This window comes from Diadema setosum, chromosome 13, assembly GCF_964275005.1.
Source record: "Diadema setosum chromosome 13, eeDiaSeto1, whole genome shotgun sequence".
In the NCBI taxonomy this organism is placed as follows: Eukaryota; Metazoa; Echinodermata; class Echinoidea; order Diadematoida; family Diadematidae; genus Diadema; species Diadema setosum.
The window spans coordinates 37,117,142-37,135,337 of NC_092697.1; the positions used below are offsets into that span (position 1 = coordinate 37,117,142).

Sequence of the window (18,196 nt, forward strand, 5' to 3'; positions counted from 1 at the left end):
CCCTCCCCAACCCTAGGTTGCCTATTTGCTCATCACTTCCTCCAATTCCCTGAAAGTATATGTCCCCCGCGGGAAAAATACTTTCAGGGGGTTCCTTCCCATCCAGTATTTTAGGCATTACTTACCATTTGCTCACGAAACAAAAACCCAGCTTTAGCTTTAATGTTGAGTTAGGGGTAGAAACAACTAATGTAAAAATGTGTATAGGCCTACATGGGGCCTAAACAAAAATATTTATGGTACAACTGTTTCTAGGGAAAAAAAAAAAAAAAAACATCTACGATTATGGTTTATAGGCCTAGAGAAAAGTAGTTATATCTCTTTGTATTTCAGGCTTTCCATATTGCACAAATTTTAGATGGAATTTTGGATGTTTTGTAATACAACTGACCCAGGGCCGGCAGAATGGGGTGGGGGACTTTTTTGCACCCACTCATAGGAATACAGAGGGTGTTACCACTTTTCCCATCATTTTTTTTTTTCTTGTTACGCATGAAACCCGGTTCAAGTGCCATGCCCCCCCCCCCCCGACCCACAGAGAAAAAAATTTCGTCCACAATAAAACAAACACAACTACAAAATGAAGACGCCCACAACAACAATGGCATGTATGACAGATATCTGGAAAAATGCGCATGTCAAGGCGACCCAGACATCGACACATCACATGACACAAACTTCCTCATAAACTGAACATGGATCGCATGTGAACAATCTGTGAATCTATTGTCGCTAAAGCTGTGTGACGCGTTGCGTGTGTACGGTGAGAATTATAGATCTTACTTGATCCGTATTAGTTACTACTACTTGACTAGTTAGCGGGCTTCTTTTTTTAATCAACATTATGTACCTTCGATAATCTGCTTATTACCAATGAGGGCTGCTAGAGCGAGTTCAGTCAATTCTTCAAGAGACTCAGAAAGGCAGAATACTGCAAGAGTAGGCGACCACGAGAAGCCTCGCTCGAGTAGTCAGTCCCACGCGCACAAACACCCAGATCGCGGACACACGTTCCGCCGACAGGAGCGGGTTGGTTCTCACGACGAGAGTGGGTCTACCTCCGCGGCGATACGTGCTGCTTCTGCTGGACAACAACACCCCGAAGTCCTGTTGGTACCACCACCAATTGTTTACACCACAAGTTTTGACTTCTGTACTTCAGGAGATGATAGTTGTGGTAAGGACGTAAATGACATTTTTGTTTATGACTGAGCTGAGTGTGACATGACTGTGAGATCTAATTTTATGCAAATAATAATAAGGCATGGTAACTATCATTCATCCATGTCACTAAAGCAAGACAAGAGTTAGAAATCAGTGTAGAAACTGGGGTACGATTAGACAGAAAGATCTGGAGGAGTCTTTTTTTTATTTTTACTTTTTTGACGTTATCGCTCTCCTCAGGAGGGGATCCATGAAGCCAGACGCAGTCTCCGCGGAACATGTCCCCGACGACCAGATACATGTACCAGTACATCATCATACTCTTCTGAGTCTCACTTATCATACAGACTGATCTTTTGCTATTGGTCAAGGGTACGATCGATGTGCCATTCTCATGTTTACATGAACAATGCTATGACTTAGCTTCAAAATTTTCAACACGTATCATTAATCAATAAAGTTAAGATGAATCTGTCAAATATTCCAAGAAAACTTTTTTAGTAGCGTGCAGATGCTGTTTAATTTATATTTCATCTTTGATATGTTGCTTTCTTGAAATCTGAAAACTATTCTTATGTTTCATAGAATGCATTTACACTGTAGAATCCTAGATGTGAGTATTCTAAGCAAATATTTTTGTTTTGTGTACTCATTTAAATTATCTAGACCCAGTTTGTTAATTGTTGCTTGCTTTGATGGTTTCATCTAACTACCGTACTGCAGATCCAGACATGAACACGTTAGCAGCGCAAACAGTAGCATGCACAGGGGGTAGCAGCTACTCCATCAACGCTCAGACCCATTGCGAGTGTGACCATGTTAACAGGGGAAATGACCATCACCACCAAAATCACAACCACTGCTCGCAGGAGGAGGACGTCTTCAGGACCTCCCCTGCCAACATCCGGGCAGTAAATGAAATGCGGTGGGAGCTTCGCTACTTCTTCATGAATCCCTACCTCAAATACAAGAAGCGAGGGCGCAAACCGTACAAACTCGGCTTGCAGGTGTTGAAAATCGTCCTCGTCACACTACAGGTAAGTTCATTCTTCTTTGATAGCCTAGACTTCTTCCTTCAACTTGTAGGTCTTAGATATTAGGAGACTCTATAGCTGGTAATGTGACATTCTCAGAAATATGTATTGGATAACACTAAATGGGATACCAGGGAATATTGCTTATATTGCATGAATTGAAGATGACAGCAATGTTTGCTCTGACAAGTACAATGTACAATATTCTCTGGTATTTCATGAAATAAAGCCATCCAGTATGATTATTCAAATTCTGTTTATCATCATCCAGTGTAGGCAAAAACTATAAAAAGTAAGTTTTAATTACTAGAATTTGAAGAAGATTTTGCATTAGAAATGTAGTGACCTTGCACTTGCAGCGAAAGTTTGCATGCTTGTTGCAAAAGTTTGCACACTTTATAGCAGATGTTATGATGTCAGCAAGCGCTTGCGCACTAAACAAGCATTCGTGCAACAGATGACACAAAATATGGTGCATTATAATCCATAGAGAGGATTTTTAGAGCCCAAATACAAGTGTTATTTTACCGACGCACCTCATAACCTCCGACCCACTTAGAAAGTTTGTTGAACTCGACCAATATTTAAAATATTGGATGGAAAGAGGGGGATTCCCCAAAGGTTTTATAAACTGCACCATGATTGGTTGAGATATACGAGATGACCTGAAATATGAAGTAAAAACGTCTGTGATTGGTCAATCATGAATTAACTAAAATATTGTTTTTTCTAAAGTTAAGTGTTTATTAAAACAAATAGCATATATTAATCAGTTAAAATTGTACATCAAAATACATAGATCACTGTTTATCTTGGAATGAAGTGGATTAATACCATACCCCATGTCAGGATCAAGTACAGTAGGAGGCCATACAGCATTCAGAGACAGAAAGGGCAAGTGAAAATATTCTTTGCTAAAATCCTCTGTAGGATAATAATGATAATATTGGATGTCCTATTTTCGGTTAATTACAAGGAAATATTGGACTCGCTAACCAAAATATTGGACTCTGTCTTTGACTCATCCAATATTTGTGCATAGCTCGTCCAGTATTTCCTCGTATTAACCTCAAGGCTATCCAATATTATATAATTATTGCACAGTCCTTTCACTATATACAACATTGGCCTATTCAATATAATCTAAAACATTGAAACACAGACAAATAAGCCAAGCTACCGACACAAAACCAAAGACAAAGCACAACTAACCAAAGCAACTTAAACATTCAGTCTTTGAATTAGATAATTATGTAAAGAGGTGAATGCCACAATTTGGAAGAGGTTTGTCTCTTGCATCTACTGGTGTATCAAAAGTATGTTCAATATTTCACATTTTCAGAAGGATGAGACTGTTTCTCCCTTGTACATGTCGTGTAATTACAGTTTTTTGCTCTCCGCTTTTGAAGGAGTATATGTTCTGCTGGTCAGTATTTATGATATATTCCTGCCTTAAATCAGTTTTCGTGTTCATATCACTGGTAAATTCTCCCTTTCCCATGCCTGCCCCCAAAACAAAGAAAAACAAACAAACAAACAACAACAACAAAAAAATCACCCAAAACATGATTAATATACTATAACACAATTGCATGACATGACTGATGTAAAAAATATGGATTTACGGACATGTACAGCAAGTTGGAATAATCTTTCAGTCACTGACAAAACAAGTTGGTGAGAGTGGACATACTGCTAATTCAGATGGGGGATGTGAAAAGAATGTTATGACGAAATGTAAACAAAGGAAAAGTGCAAAATCTTTGAGAATCTTGCAAATATATAAAAAATGCATGAAAGCATACTTAAAGCAAAACTGAGCAGTGTTCAGAAGAGGTGTATTTATTTTCCTGTCCATCTAAGATTAACCGATCTCTGTACCTTTCATACAATGTACTTGATCATGTTTAAATTAAACATAGGGGTCACAAAACTTACACTGCTACCCGATACCAGTCATGCCTTGATATCCACTTGTTGAACAAACATGTAACAACTAGTACACACAGCTTTGACAGTTTTCGTCTTTAGTGCAAGCGTGTGTCTGATACCACTGAATAGCCAACAATTCCAGAGTTTACCCATCTCATCTAACCTGACTTTGACCTTGATAAGGTACACGCGTACGGTATGTTGTTTAGAGCGTAGATAGATCTGTCTGTCAGAATCAGATCATAGATCACTGAAGTAGAGCTATTGAAGTAGCATGTGAGCTGATCTTCAGTTTGCTCTGTGCAAAGAAAATACAATCCATAAAATCTATTGGGAGCATTATTGATGACAGAATGAAAACTTAACAGTTGCATCTAGTGGCTGTGTTGAGTTGATAATGTCTGTATTTGGATGCACAGATACAATTGGGCATATGGGAACATTCAAATTTCCTATTCCACAGTATGAAAGAGAAAAATCAGGAGTGAGCTCGCTTGTGACATCACAGAATTTGCCAACTTGGTTTTGATTGATCACAACTACCATTTGAAATAAAATTACAACTTTTTGAGATTTCATTGGAATTCACTCATTTAACTTTTCATGTCCTGAACCTCTCAGTTTTCTCCTGCTACACACACAACTAATTTTCAGGGTGGAATTCCCCTGCAATGCTATAGGTATGACATGTCAGTCAACTATTACTGATGAAAAAGAATGTACAGTTACTGTCCAGGGGATTATTCTATCATGGAGTGAACACTAAATTTTCATTCGTAGGGAAATCTATGCATGCTACAATCTGACATGTGACACCTTGGCATTTTAACAACCAGCAATGGAAATCCTCAAGGCTAATTTTAGCCAAAGAACCATAATTATGGATATATAAAAACAATGTCTTCCTTGCTTTGAATGCAAGTTCTTGTCATATTGTATATGACATGTCTACTCTTTTGAATTTGTGAATCTTATTAAGAATATAACCTGAATTGTACTTTCTTATTTTTTCTTTTAATTATCCACAACTCAGGACAAAAGCTGAATTGTAATTATTCTTTTCTCTAAATTAGCCACAAAAGGGCAATAGAGATACAACCACAACATACAGGACTAAGGCCTCACTTCCTCAATTATTATGCCACAAGTACATGTACCAAGTGGCTCTCAATTTGATGAAACTCATTGATCTTTACCAGAAAGTGATTTTATAATTAAAGCCCAGTGCCCACTGTTACCTGAACCTGCAAGCTGGTTAAAGAAACGGTCATTTTTGTTGACGAAATGACTGATTTCATAACGAAATAGGCCATGCGACACTTGGGTCTCCATGGGTCTCCATACAAATTGTCCATGGTTAAATTGTCCATGGTACCAATAGTACCACCTTCGTGAATTCAGGCCAATGGGTTAACTGTAATTGAGAGCAGACTTGACACCAAAATAAAATTGATATTATGACATGTATAATGAACATCAAACAATGGAGTCGAACACACATCACACAACTTTGCCGTTATGTGTAGCTGTACTTGAACCGCACTACAGTACATGTATACATGTACTTTCACTGTATTGTATCAGGTATGGTTGCTGGCATTTACCTGTTTGGAGTAACTTTTAAAATCCCTGGAGGGCCATGTTGGTACTACCTCATTAATTTTTCACTTCGATGTTTTTAACACACGTAGTGCAGAAACCACCTTGCTGTCATAATGCGGTGTAAACACATCTATTTGGAGCGATGTCACAGAATCAATGTGAACACTTTTCTCCTTTGCCAAACCTTCAATATTGCAGAAACAATAGCTGCTTTAATAAACTGGAGTATGTTGCAACAAAACACTGATTTAGAAGTGTCAGCCTTTTGAAACAACATAGTATACGCTGTTATTTTTCCTGTACAGATATTTTTGTGTGTTGTTAAATTCGCGATCCAACTGTGTTTGTTGCGAAATTTGTGAAAATTTAACCCACACGAAAATAACAGAGGGACGAGGTCAGAGACATTTTTTGCGAGATGTTGTTTTCACGAATAGATGCCCACACTTAACGTTAATCCACTATTAACAAAGCGTATGGAGACGTTTATTGTACACGTCCAACTGTGATTCGCGAAATTCGTGAAAAATTAACCCTCACGAAAATAACTGTTTATACAGTACACAAGCGTGCGCACACACACTCGTATAAAATACTGTTTGTCTTCGACAGTCACATAATCTTTCAAAAAAGCACAACATATCTGCCTTCCTCATTACAATTCTGCTTGAAAAGCCAAAGTACATTGCAACAAGACCAGACTCTTATTCAAGAAGTTTTGACTGATCTGATGGATCACGTCAGTCTTCAAATAATCTTCGAAGGGCTATATAAGCAAGATATCATAATCAGGGTATGAGACAGCATTGATCTTTGTTAGAGCTGTCACCATTTCATATACTGGTATAATAGAAATATTGATATTGAGAAGTATTTTGGATATTATGGGCCATCAATACCAGGAACACACCCCTGTTATGAAAACAAGATGGGGTAGTACATGTATTTGCATTTTTAATAGACTTGTTACATCAACTTGCACTTTTCATTTGCACATAAGCTCCCTAGAGCTGCCAATCTCAAGCAATCATTGAACTATCTTGTATTGTAACAGCCAAGACAACAAATCAAGACTTTTCCCATACTCGCAATAATCTGACGACGGAACCGGCAAGCAAGATCATGATGTGAATGCAAAACAAGCAAGCAAATCTGCTCATGCTACATGTATTCTTTTCCCCCTTGCAGTCTCTTTTTACCAAAATAATTATTTCATAAAGGCCAAATAAGAAATTTAATGAAAATGTCTAGTCGTATGTGGTACTGCATCAACACAAAATAAAATGCAATGACCATGCAGCAACGGTCTGATACAATAGGCAGGTACCTTGACTCTGGTCTAGCTATTGCCGACAGTAAACACTGACACAGGTCCAGGGATTTTTTTATTTCTTTATTTTTTTTCTTCACAATTTATATTGCAATCAGTATAATGTTGTACAAAGTAGCCTGCGTGACTACATGTCAAAACAGCAAATCATAAAGGTGCCATTAAACTCATTCAATAAACTTGCCATTAAGGAGAAAATCTAGACCCTTAGCAGGAAAATATGATATAAATGCCAGACATGATGTCGTCACTTTGTCTCTTGGTTTTTTCATCTTGAGATGTACCAGTATGTATGTGGGTAATTCCATAAAATAGGGACCCACTTTATGACATGCCTATTTTGCCAATAAAATCAGAAAATCAGATTTTTGTTCAACATAACTTTAAAAAACATTCATATTGAGTAAGTCCCTTGAAAACTGACTGAAAATTAACATTCTAAGCTGAAATTGAAGGAAGTCAGCATACCAAATTGCAGTGTATGGGAAAAAACTGGTTCACCATGTAAAGGGGACATCCCCTTACCCAGTGAACCATCCATTTTGGCATCTTACCTCCGTATATAAATTTCAAACTAGTTCTTTGTTTGTTTCAATAGAAGTGATTATTTTGAAGTAAGAAATTAACTTTGTATACTATTGAAAAAATGACACAACCCCTATTTTTGGCCAGGAAAAAGATTCTTCAATGTTTCTCGTGTAAGAGGGACACCAAATATTATTTTTGCATTTTTTCTTCTTCAAATTAATAGAGTGGTCAATTTTTGATACCTGTTATAAAGAAACCACAGCTACATTGTAAAATATGCCAATGAGGAGCAATTATTGTCGTGATAAGACACAAAAAATTAGCTATCACTGTGCCCCGACGTAATATTTAGGGAGACACCAAAGCCACGTGTGTGAAAATTATAATTTGGTATTTTTTTCAAATTTATTTATTTTACCCCAATTTTCTCTTGAAATCTTTTAAACTATATGATTGCTACCAAAATAACAACAAACAGTTCAACACTGGTCCTTAATATGGATTTCACACTCATAAATTAAGGTTTCTTGTGTAAGCAATTATGGGGACACCAAAACTTACTATGTGAAACGTCTTTCTTGGGATTTACGTGCGCAAATGTGTATCAATTGATGCATGAATTATATTTATAGTGTTCAAAATTTGCTCATCTTTTATCATTTTTGACCCCTTAAAATAGAGTTTAATCCACAAACAAGCTGTAAATCTGTCTAACTGGTGTTCCAGTAAAATGTCACACAATTTTGCCCCCCCCCCAAAAAAAAAAGTTGTGATTTTGCACTTTTTGTCAAAATTCATGTGGATCTTTGAAGAAGCAATTTCTATGTACTTTGAAAAGGAAGATACCTGAATATATTCAGAAGTAAAATTGATTTTAATAGAGTATGTAATTTTCAAGCAATGACAATATGAAGCAAATAGAAGGAGCATTTACTGTAACTAGTGGGACCCTTTTTAATGGAATTACCCATATCTCATTGATACTAAGTAAAAAATTGGGTTCCCAAGCTTCCTTGAGCAGCATTTTAGCCCAGTATAAAGGGACAGATAATGAAAAAATAGATCCGATCTGATCTGGTTAAAAAAAAAAAACACCTACACAGGGTGGTTTCAGAGTCTCCTGTAGATAGCATTAAAGAGCCTCAGCTGCAGCATACAACACTGTAAATAATTAATACAAATTTTAAGAAGTGGCTGTTTTGCCTCCCTGGAAGTCGACCACTGAAATTCATTGCCCTGCCAGTAATGTAAACAAAGCAAACATCATGACTTACTCCCAGAGATAAAGACTACACATCTTGCACATTTGCAGTTATGTGACACACAGTATTCAGTAGCATGCGCCATTTATAAAGGAGAACTCGCTTTTTTGATACCGTGGAAACTGAACCAGTCAGGGGTAAAACATTACATGTGTATTGATTAATCCGTACATTTACACTGCCTTCCTGTTTCGTCAAGTTTTACCATAATTCTCATAGAAATTTATGCATTTATGACCAGTGTGCACCCTCATCAAACATTTTGCAAACTGAACTACATTTATACACAATAAACATAATAAATTTGTTCTGCTGTGACGCTTCATGAACAATTGACTCCAAGGCCTTAAAGAGGAAATCCAGTCCAAATATAAGTTAGTCTGATAAAAGAGAGTAAAATCTTACGAGTTTAAAGGTAAAAATTTGACTGAAATCGGATGAAAAATAAGGAAGTTATGACATTTTCAAGTTTTGCTGATTTCTGCAAAACAGTTCTTGCACAGTGGATATGAATTTTATGCAAATGAGTGGGTTAGCCATGTCATACCCTCACAATTTTCCATTGATCGTGTACCAAAAATGACAAAAATTCAATGTTTCTGTCATTGAAGTCTGAAACATGATGTTATTCCTGTTGGAATACCTTCAGAATAGTGACCAGTTAATAGGATGAGGATTTGAGCCTCGGGCATATTTACGTTTGATTAAAAAACTGGAAATGTAAAAATTTCATGTTCAAACTATACGTACATTGTATAGCACACTTTTGTATGTTGTGAGGGAACAACATGCTCACTTTGCCATTAATTTGCATACATATTCATATTGACTGTTCAAGAACTGTTTCCCCCCAAAATAGAAGAACTTCAAAATGTCATAAATACCTTATTTTTCATCCGATTTCGATCAAAATTATACCTTCAAACTTGTAATATTTTGCTCTTTCTTATCACCAATCAGACTAACTTATATTTGGACTGGATGTCCCCTTTAAATGCCTGTTTGCATTCATCAAAATATCTTTGTGAGAAATATGGCTTTGTGTCTACACTCAGAGTCAGAGAATTGGGTTTGGAAATAGAGCGGATACAATGGATTGAGGTGCCATATTGAATTGACATGCTACCATTGACCTGCTGACAACACAGTGAGAAGTGTGTGTGCCCTTGTGAGATATCACGTGACTCGCAGACGGGGGAGGCTACGATTGTGGGAACACAGGAAACTTTTATTCCGTTGTCTTGTCATATGATTGTATGTGCTGTGCTGTGTTTGTTTTGTTTTGTTTGTTTTTTTTTTTTACTGCTAATATGTTATACATACAAATCCAGAGGGATTACACTGATGAGTCATAGACAACTCCATTTAAAGGTGTTGTAATTGTTGTTGTTGTTGTTGCTGTGTTGATATTGAAAGTCTGAATATTAGACTTGACACTGGAATTCTTGACTTGATTACGGTACTTGAAATTCTGTCATATTTATTCATTATTTATGTATTTATTCATAAAAGTTTATTAATTTTCAAGCATTGTGAAATAGCTTGCAGAAGTCAAATGGTTAGACTTACTAATTCTAAATTTTTACTATGTAGCTTTGGAGCAGGTGCTATTTCTGTTGTACCTTCTTCATTTCTTTTTTTCTTTTCTTTTTTGACTTCAAACAATTTACACAAGGAAATCTGTCGGGTCAGGAACAGACAAAACATCAACTTCCTTCCAAGTGACACTAATATCAACATGTACAGTGTATTGTTAATGTAGCCTGACTCTTCAGCTGGTGTCTGACCCATGCCAACACACTGGAGAGGAAATGATGCACTTATTGTACATTGTATGTGTAGGACCAGACGTAGGAAACCGAGACTAAAGGGCTTTCCCAGAGAGATTTTTGAAGTGCAATTCTATTCCGTATTTAGAAGCTGACTGTATGAGTGGAGTAAAATTAACTTATTATATTAAAGCAAACTGAATGGTAGATGTTTGAAAAAACAAACAAAAAAACACCAAAAACAACAAACATAGAAAAACACAGACCAACAATAAGATTTTTCAAAGTGTCACGTGTGTGTGTAGAATAGAAATTTATCGTATTTCAAAGTGTCACATGTTTTTACAAAATGTGTTGCTTTTGATATCATTTGAAATTAGCATTGTGATGTCATCACCTCACATTCACACGTTTCCCATTGACCTGCACGCACAAATCTTCACTATTAGAATTTCCAGTGAATAATTGAAAGGTACATAATAGTGAGGATATCCCTCACATGAAATTATTGTTGCATTGTAATAGATGTGTGATGATTCTTTGTGGAGGGTCTAGATGTTGTGCTTGCTTAATTATCAATGAAAACCTGTTTGCAGGGGGTCAAGGGGTTGGACGTATTGCTTCATTATCAATGAAAACCACAACTTGATGATAGCTTATGAGATATGAAAGTGTCTACAATAGCAGTCTTTCACAGATGTGCTGTCAGACAACAAAACAGGGTGTTCCCCAAAAGACAGAAAGCTTGCCCGTGTCTTGCACAATATAGCAATAACTGATAAATGCGAAGTGGACTCTAAGTACTGAAGTGTTCTGTAATATGTTGGGTTCCCACTCCTGTCATGTGATTTGTTACGAATGCCACGATTGGCCACGTGTAGCTGAACATGAAAGTTGTGTTTACTTCTCTGTTGATGGAGATCCTGAGTGACAGTGTTGAAACCTGTGTTTGCCGTCGAGCTCATTTCTCATGAGGAACTACAAGGTAGTCGCAATCACACAGACAAAATATTGCAACCACGATCACAATCCAAATACTTTTTGCACATGTTCAGATTGAGAGACTACAATGGTGCCGATCAGGATAAATCATGCTGCCTGGTTTGAATGATTGAATAGATACCCCTCCCCTTTTTTTCTCCAGTGTTCACAACTTGTCGTATTGGGAATTAATGTGCTATAGTCAAACCTGCCTTAATAGCAACCACTATAGCGTCTTTAGTGACCCCATGCACCTGCCTTATATGGCTACTAAAAACAATTCCCTGTGAAAGATATTTGTAAGCCATGTTAAAGACCCTGGTCATGATGGCCACCTGTCTATAAAGACCACTTTCTCATCTCCCTTGAGTGGTCACCATAAACAGTTTTGACTGTATTATCTAAAATTATTACATTATTACAAATTAATTCCAAAATAATTGAAAGATTTCTTGGGATTTGGATTGCGGTCATGGTGGTTGCATTATTTTGTGGGATTTTTATGTCTACACCCAGCAGTTTTTCTCAAGATTTGGATTGCTATGCATCTTTTGGGATTTTGTTTCCTAATTCACACCAGTGTGAATCCCACTAATGATTTCCTCCTTTCGTTTTTCAGTTAAAGGTATATTATATCACTGTTTTCTCTCTCTCCGCCGTTTTGGTGGGGTGGTCTCCTCTGACACTTCTGCCTCCACTGTTGTCGGCTCTGACTGGACTGAATTAGAATCAGGGACCCCCGGGTTATGCAACCTTGCCCTTTCATTTTATTCCTGTCTAACCCTTGTCATCACTCAAAGGCTCAAAAAATTGCTAGCTCAAGTTGACAGGAAAGATACGCTCCCTTTAATTGTCAAACTAAATGCTCAAAATTTTGTCCTATAGATACATGTATACGTATTGGTTCGAGGTGTCCCGTCCATCACAAGATCATTTCAAACATCCGTGCCAAAGTATGACTTCTACTCTACTTACTTGAAAGAATACTCGTATCAACTTCTGTAAATGTTCACATGAGCCATTCAAGTCAGGTTGTGCGCAATAGTACGGGACAAAGGGTCACAGATGTTGACATTCTGAGATCACATTGTATCTAAACAAAGGTTGGCATTTATCTTGACCAGGGTTGATCCTGATCACCATGATCTAGAAGCACGAGCAGATGCCATCTGTCATGCTTTGTAAGGTTCTATCTGAAACTATCTGATACAGTAATCATGTTTTAAACAGCTTATAAATGGTGTTTTAAACATCTTATAGTGTTCATTAATCAAAGAAAAGAATTTTTTTTATATCAAAAACTTTCCTGCAATCATCACATTTGATACTATACTGACATTAAACTCTGATTTAAAGATCACCGAAATGTACACAACAACATGACTTCAATTGTGGCATAAATTTTGATGGTAGGAATGGTTGTGTGGCATAAAATGGAACAGGTGAATTTTTTACAGTACATTTTTCACTAATTACTATGGGTACACTTTGGGGATAAAATTAATACCAGGAAATGTGGATATTTGCTGTACTTTTGCAATCGACAATTATATTTGCTGTGTACATGTGTCAGCATGAGTACAATATACATGTATCTTATATGTGTACATGTATGTAAGCACACACTCACATACTGAGAGTGATATTATTGATCTTGAATGAGAGAGAGAGGGGAAGAAATATCACATTAACCCGTTGAGGACGAGTCCCGAGTATACTCGGGCAGGTGTCTGGGAAATGTGTGTTGTAGCAAAATCAGTCCGTCCTCAATGGGTTAAGATGGCAGAAAGTGAAACTGGAGCACTTTTACCTTTTTGTGATATTGTGTTGAGAGGTTTGCATTTGATATAATTTCAGAAAGGGATACAGCCAAGTGTAATGGATGATTAATCAGAAGTTTCCATTAGCTGTCTTCATGTCTTTATCATTATTTCTTCCTTTTAAATGACACTTTTTCATACATGTAGTGTACTTTTAGGTATGATTGTGCCCCCAATTTGTGACAGTCATTACCCTGGTACCACATGTGGTTAATCAAAGGTTGTGGAGGAACTTTGTCACAGATACATAAAGATTTAGTGCATGTTGGGCTGGAAATTTATCTTAAATGTCTGTACAGAACGATGTACATGTATTCTTAGATTCATGTACTGTTTTTACCAATTTCCAAGAAATAGAAACAATTGGCCCAAGTTTTGGGATTATGTGAATTTATGATATTATGTCATACACATCTGGATAAAAACATTTATTGGATGTTGAATTATAAGGAGTGGTGATGAATATGAAAAATGCATGGATGTGGGGTAGCTGGATGTTCTCGAAAGATGATAAATGTCATAAGGAAAGGTGATTACAGTCCGACCTCCCCTATCTGGCCTCCTTTTATTCAGATCTCTCTATTACTGTAAAACGAGGAATGTTCACATGCATTTTAATTTCGTGAATTTCGCGAGGGCCAAGATTCGCGAAATCAAAATGCATGCGAAAGTTCATCAACACTCTGCATTGATGCCAGTGGCAGTTTGTGAACATTCCATTCCGCAAAAAAGGCCGTCGGCTCCAATTCGCGAAAAATTCATGCCGCGAATGTATCATGTTTTACAAAACATCTGGATGCGATCTTGGCGTGATTTAAAAAAAATAAATAAATCTGATGATTATGAGGAAAAGGGGGATTTCAAACTCAAACGAAATTTCTATACACATACTCGCATGAATCACATATTAACTACACACAAAGTTTGGACTGATCTTGCTCAACGAAGGAGTTTCAGTGTACACTGCCTGCAAAAGGTTACATGTACATACATTGTACATAGCTAGGTACTATTACCAGGTCGGCCACTCCATGTATTAAACATTGAACCTCCCAATCATATCCAGCCAATTCTCTTATCTAGATGAGTGGTGGTCCAGACGTGTCCAGATAGGAGAGGTCGGCTTGATGTACACACAACCAAGTCTCCCTAATTCTTTCAGGAGGCTGCATTGAAAATTAAAATATAGTTTGTCAGAGACTCCAACTCTCCCGTTTTTGATGGGAGATCTCCCGCCGAAAACCCATTTTCGCAAAATCTCCCGGTCTCCCACTTGAGAGTTAATTTCTCCCGCCCTGGCTCTGTGTCTCCCGTTGGAAAGGATTTCTTACTTATTGCCCTATCGTATGCTGAAATATTAGCCTTCGATAGCACCAGAGAGCATCTAGAACCCTAGGAACTTCGCACACATCAACTTGGAGTCTCCCATTTGCTGGGGGTTTCAGGCGGGAGAATCTCCTGGGGCCTGTTGCATAAAAGTTACAATTATATTAACTTTGCCATCCAATGGTAACTACCATGGCAACAATACTTAACAGCCAATCAAAATCAAGAATTCCATGGAAGTTACCATTGGATGGCAAAGTTACCACAATAGTAAGTTTTATGCAACGGGCCCCAGAAGGTGCTTTGGGTTGGAGTCTCTGGTTTGTATCTCTCAGGTGAACACTGCCTAACCTGCCGTTGATCACGATTGTGTTGGAAAGAAAACTTTGAAGGCGGTTTTCTCGAAACGTTGATTTCCTAGACCACCCGACATGGTCTCATAAAATAATCATTATCTTTGCAAATGAGTACTTTTATGAGTTGTGTTATAAAATTAAAGCGGAAGAGTAAGGGACTAATGTCGTGTCATTTTCAGAAAATAGACCTCCCTCAACTTTTGGATCCTCTTGTTGTAGTGGGTCACATTTTGTATATTCAGGCAGTCTTGCAAATACAGTTTTATAAATCATCAAAATCTAATTAATACTGATAAATTTATGCATACTGCATCAAAAGGTGTACATGGGACCAAGAAAGGTATACTATAAGTACCTCCTTGGTGGAACCACTCTTAATCAGGTATTAGCGAAGACAGAAAGATGGATTTGCATGGATTTGAGTCTAATTCACTAAGTCCTCCATTGAAGAGTAGTGGTTACTGTGGGCCAGTCGTGTCCATCATTGCTTCTTAGTAGGATTTTCTGGTCTAGATGACATTGAATAATGCCTTCCAAACTTTAAAATTCTATTTCCCTTGTCCATGAATACAAGTAAGCTTGTGATGTAACTTCAAAAAGCTTAAAGCAGTGTCATTTGCTTTAACTGGTACTTACATTATAAATGATGTATTAGACAGGTTGTCTTTTCTCTATTTTTCATTATATACCTCCACCCACAAATACATTGTAGTCTATTCTTCTGTCTGTTCGTCTATCAGTAATGATCAGTTTTGTTGACAGCGTAACTGAAAAACCATTTGAGGTATCCTAATGTAACTTGGCATGTATATATGTATGAATGGGTGAAATTGTGTGTATCAACTTTTTTTAAAATGTTTTTATTGGAGAAAAAACATAACATACACTGGTACACACATTAACAAAATTGTATGCATTATCATTTTATAGTAATATCAAACAAGGCATTATACAGGAAACATGAACTTATCAAAGTAAATACCTGGTACCAAGAATATTGTGTACGCTATCTTTCCTCAGCTGCGCTTCGGAAAGATAGCTACATCCAGATCGCCTCGGAAGTGATAGTTTGTCCCATCACCTTCACCAACATTGATTATTTGCTTACTATGACAGTAATAGTAATAATGATAGGGATTATAGTAGTAGTAAATAACAATGATAATAATAGGGGGATATGAGGTAGAGTGAATAGATGATGAAACTTGATAGCCTGTACCATTAACCCATTGAGGACAAGTCCCGTGTATACTCAGTCCAGTGTCAATGAGAAAAGCCTGTTGTAGCAAAATCAGCCTGTCCTCAACAGGTTAAAGTCTGTTCATGTTTTGTATCATTTTATGTAAACATGCAAACTCTCTCACTGTCATTGTGTCCCCCCTCCCTTCAACAGCTTATCCTCTTTGGGACGAGTCAGTTCTCACTGACGCAGTTCTACAAGGGTAACCACGAGGCCTTTGAGCACCTCTTCTTGAAGAACTGGGACACTGCATTTGACAGCTTGGCATACCCACAGACTGCCAGTCTCTATGCCCTCTATCAACAGGATGAGTTCTACTCTCACATGAATCATGTTGCCTACCAGGTCAGTTTCCATCATGGTTAAATCTTGTATGCTGCACCAAAATTATGGAATAATCTCCCTTTGTTTGTAAGGCAATATTAATGAATTTAAGGTCAGGTTGAAAAGTCATCTCTTGAAGTAATGCATTCTATGTTTGAATTATTTATGTTATTTTGTAATGCGCAGTAGAGTATATTATTATAGTAGCTGCGCAATATAAATGTCCTTTATTATTATTATTATTATTATTATTACCGGTAATGCTGAAATATTACAACGCTGTCTTAAAAACTCTGTAGGTATCACAGAGATATATTAATGTTATGTGGTGTATTAACAATTTTCACACTTTCATTATTCCCAGCCAGAAGAAGTATGACAAAATAATTATGCAAATTAATGATTTAGGAGGTCAAGTTATGAAGAAATACTGTGATCCACCAACAAGCAGAATTCACTGATATTGGCCTAGTCAAAATGAAAAGAATCAAAGATAATAAACGGAGCTAAAGTTTCTGCCGAAGTTTTTTTTTTTTTTTTTTTTCAGTATTGCAGTCTGCACTCTGATCTGTGCCTTCAAAGTGGCCTCTGTACTTACAGTGGAGCCCAAGTTGGGGTATTTATTTACAATGGATCAGAGTTGAGTACCAAGGAGGATACAATTGTGTACTGTGACAGGTGATTCAAATTGTTTGCATTCATGTTTTTGTTAGCTCAGAGTTGATTTCCAGCTGTAACTTTCTTCCTTCTTAATACAATTGCACACTGCCTCTTTCAGTTTGCCAGTCTGAAGACCATGGCAATAGGAACGTATGTTTACGATCGTTTGGAGGGAGAACAGCGAAAACTCCACGTCTGGCAGGAGAACTACAAAGCGGTACAAGTGACAGACGATGGTCAGTTTTTCATCAACCAGACCATACACACAGGTGAGTCAAGGTGGAATTAGGAAACCAAGAAATCATTTTCTGATTTCTGGGAGCCATTGGTTTTTATGTTACTTTTTATTTGTGAAGATCCTTTTTTTTTTTTCAAGTTAACATTTGCATCCATCTGATACTACACATAAGTCCACTATGTTGAATGACATTCTTTTTTTGCATGAAAGTTGAAGCTGCATTTACGGTGCATGGAGTTAAATATGAATTCTCAATGATAGAATCATTTGAAACCAGTTGATTACAATCTTTTATTTAAGTAAACTTTTGGTTGCAGGAGTCTTTTTATCATGAGTTTTTCATGTAAACCGAAAAATGATGTCCTCTCGACCCGGGTGTATAAATGGGTACCTGGCAACGCTAGGGTAATAATAATGGCAGGGTCCTCTGGTAGAGCAGCGGCAACACTGAAGAGGCTACCCTGGGTAAATAAGAGACTATTATAAAATCTTTAGCCACTGTGTGCTGAAACCTGCTGGTAGTGGCAGTTGCTTTAAAAAAAAAAGAAGGAAGCACAGACAGGAAAAAAATGCTTTCTTGGATTATTAGCAGGACGACTAAAAGTTACCGAAGAGATGCTTGATTACTTG

The 18,196-nt window shown here is 37.2% G+C and overlaps 1 protein-coding gene across 1 annotated transcript in view; it reads left to right on the top strand.

Moving 5' to 3' along the window:
- The first annotated feature begins 873 nt into the window (after positions 1–873).
- The window catches only part of LOC140236635 (mucolipin-3-like), a 33,290-nt gene continuing 15,967 nt past the window's right edge, over positions 874–18,196 (top strand). The window contains exons 1-4 of the mRNA XM_072316554.1: positions 874–1,177; positions 1,888–2,201; positions 16,498–16,689; positions 17,447–17,597. Of these exons, the coding sequence (XP_072172655.1) occupies positions 874–1,177; positions 1,888–2,201; positions 16,498–16,689; positions 17,447–17,597 (961 nt within the window). The remainder of the gene's footprint in view (positions 1,178–1,887; positions 2,202–16,497; positions 16,690–17,446; positions 17,598–18,196) is intronic.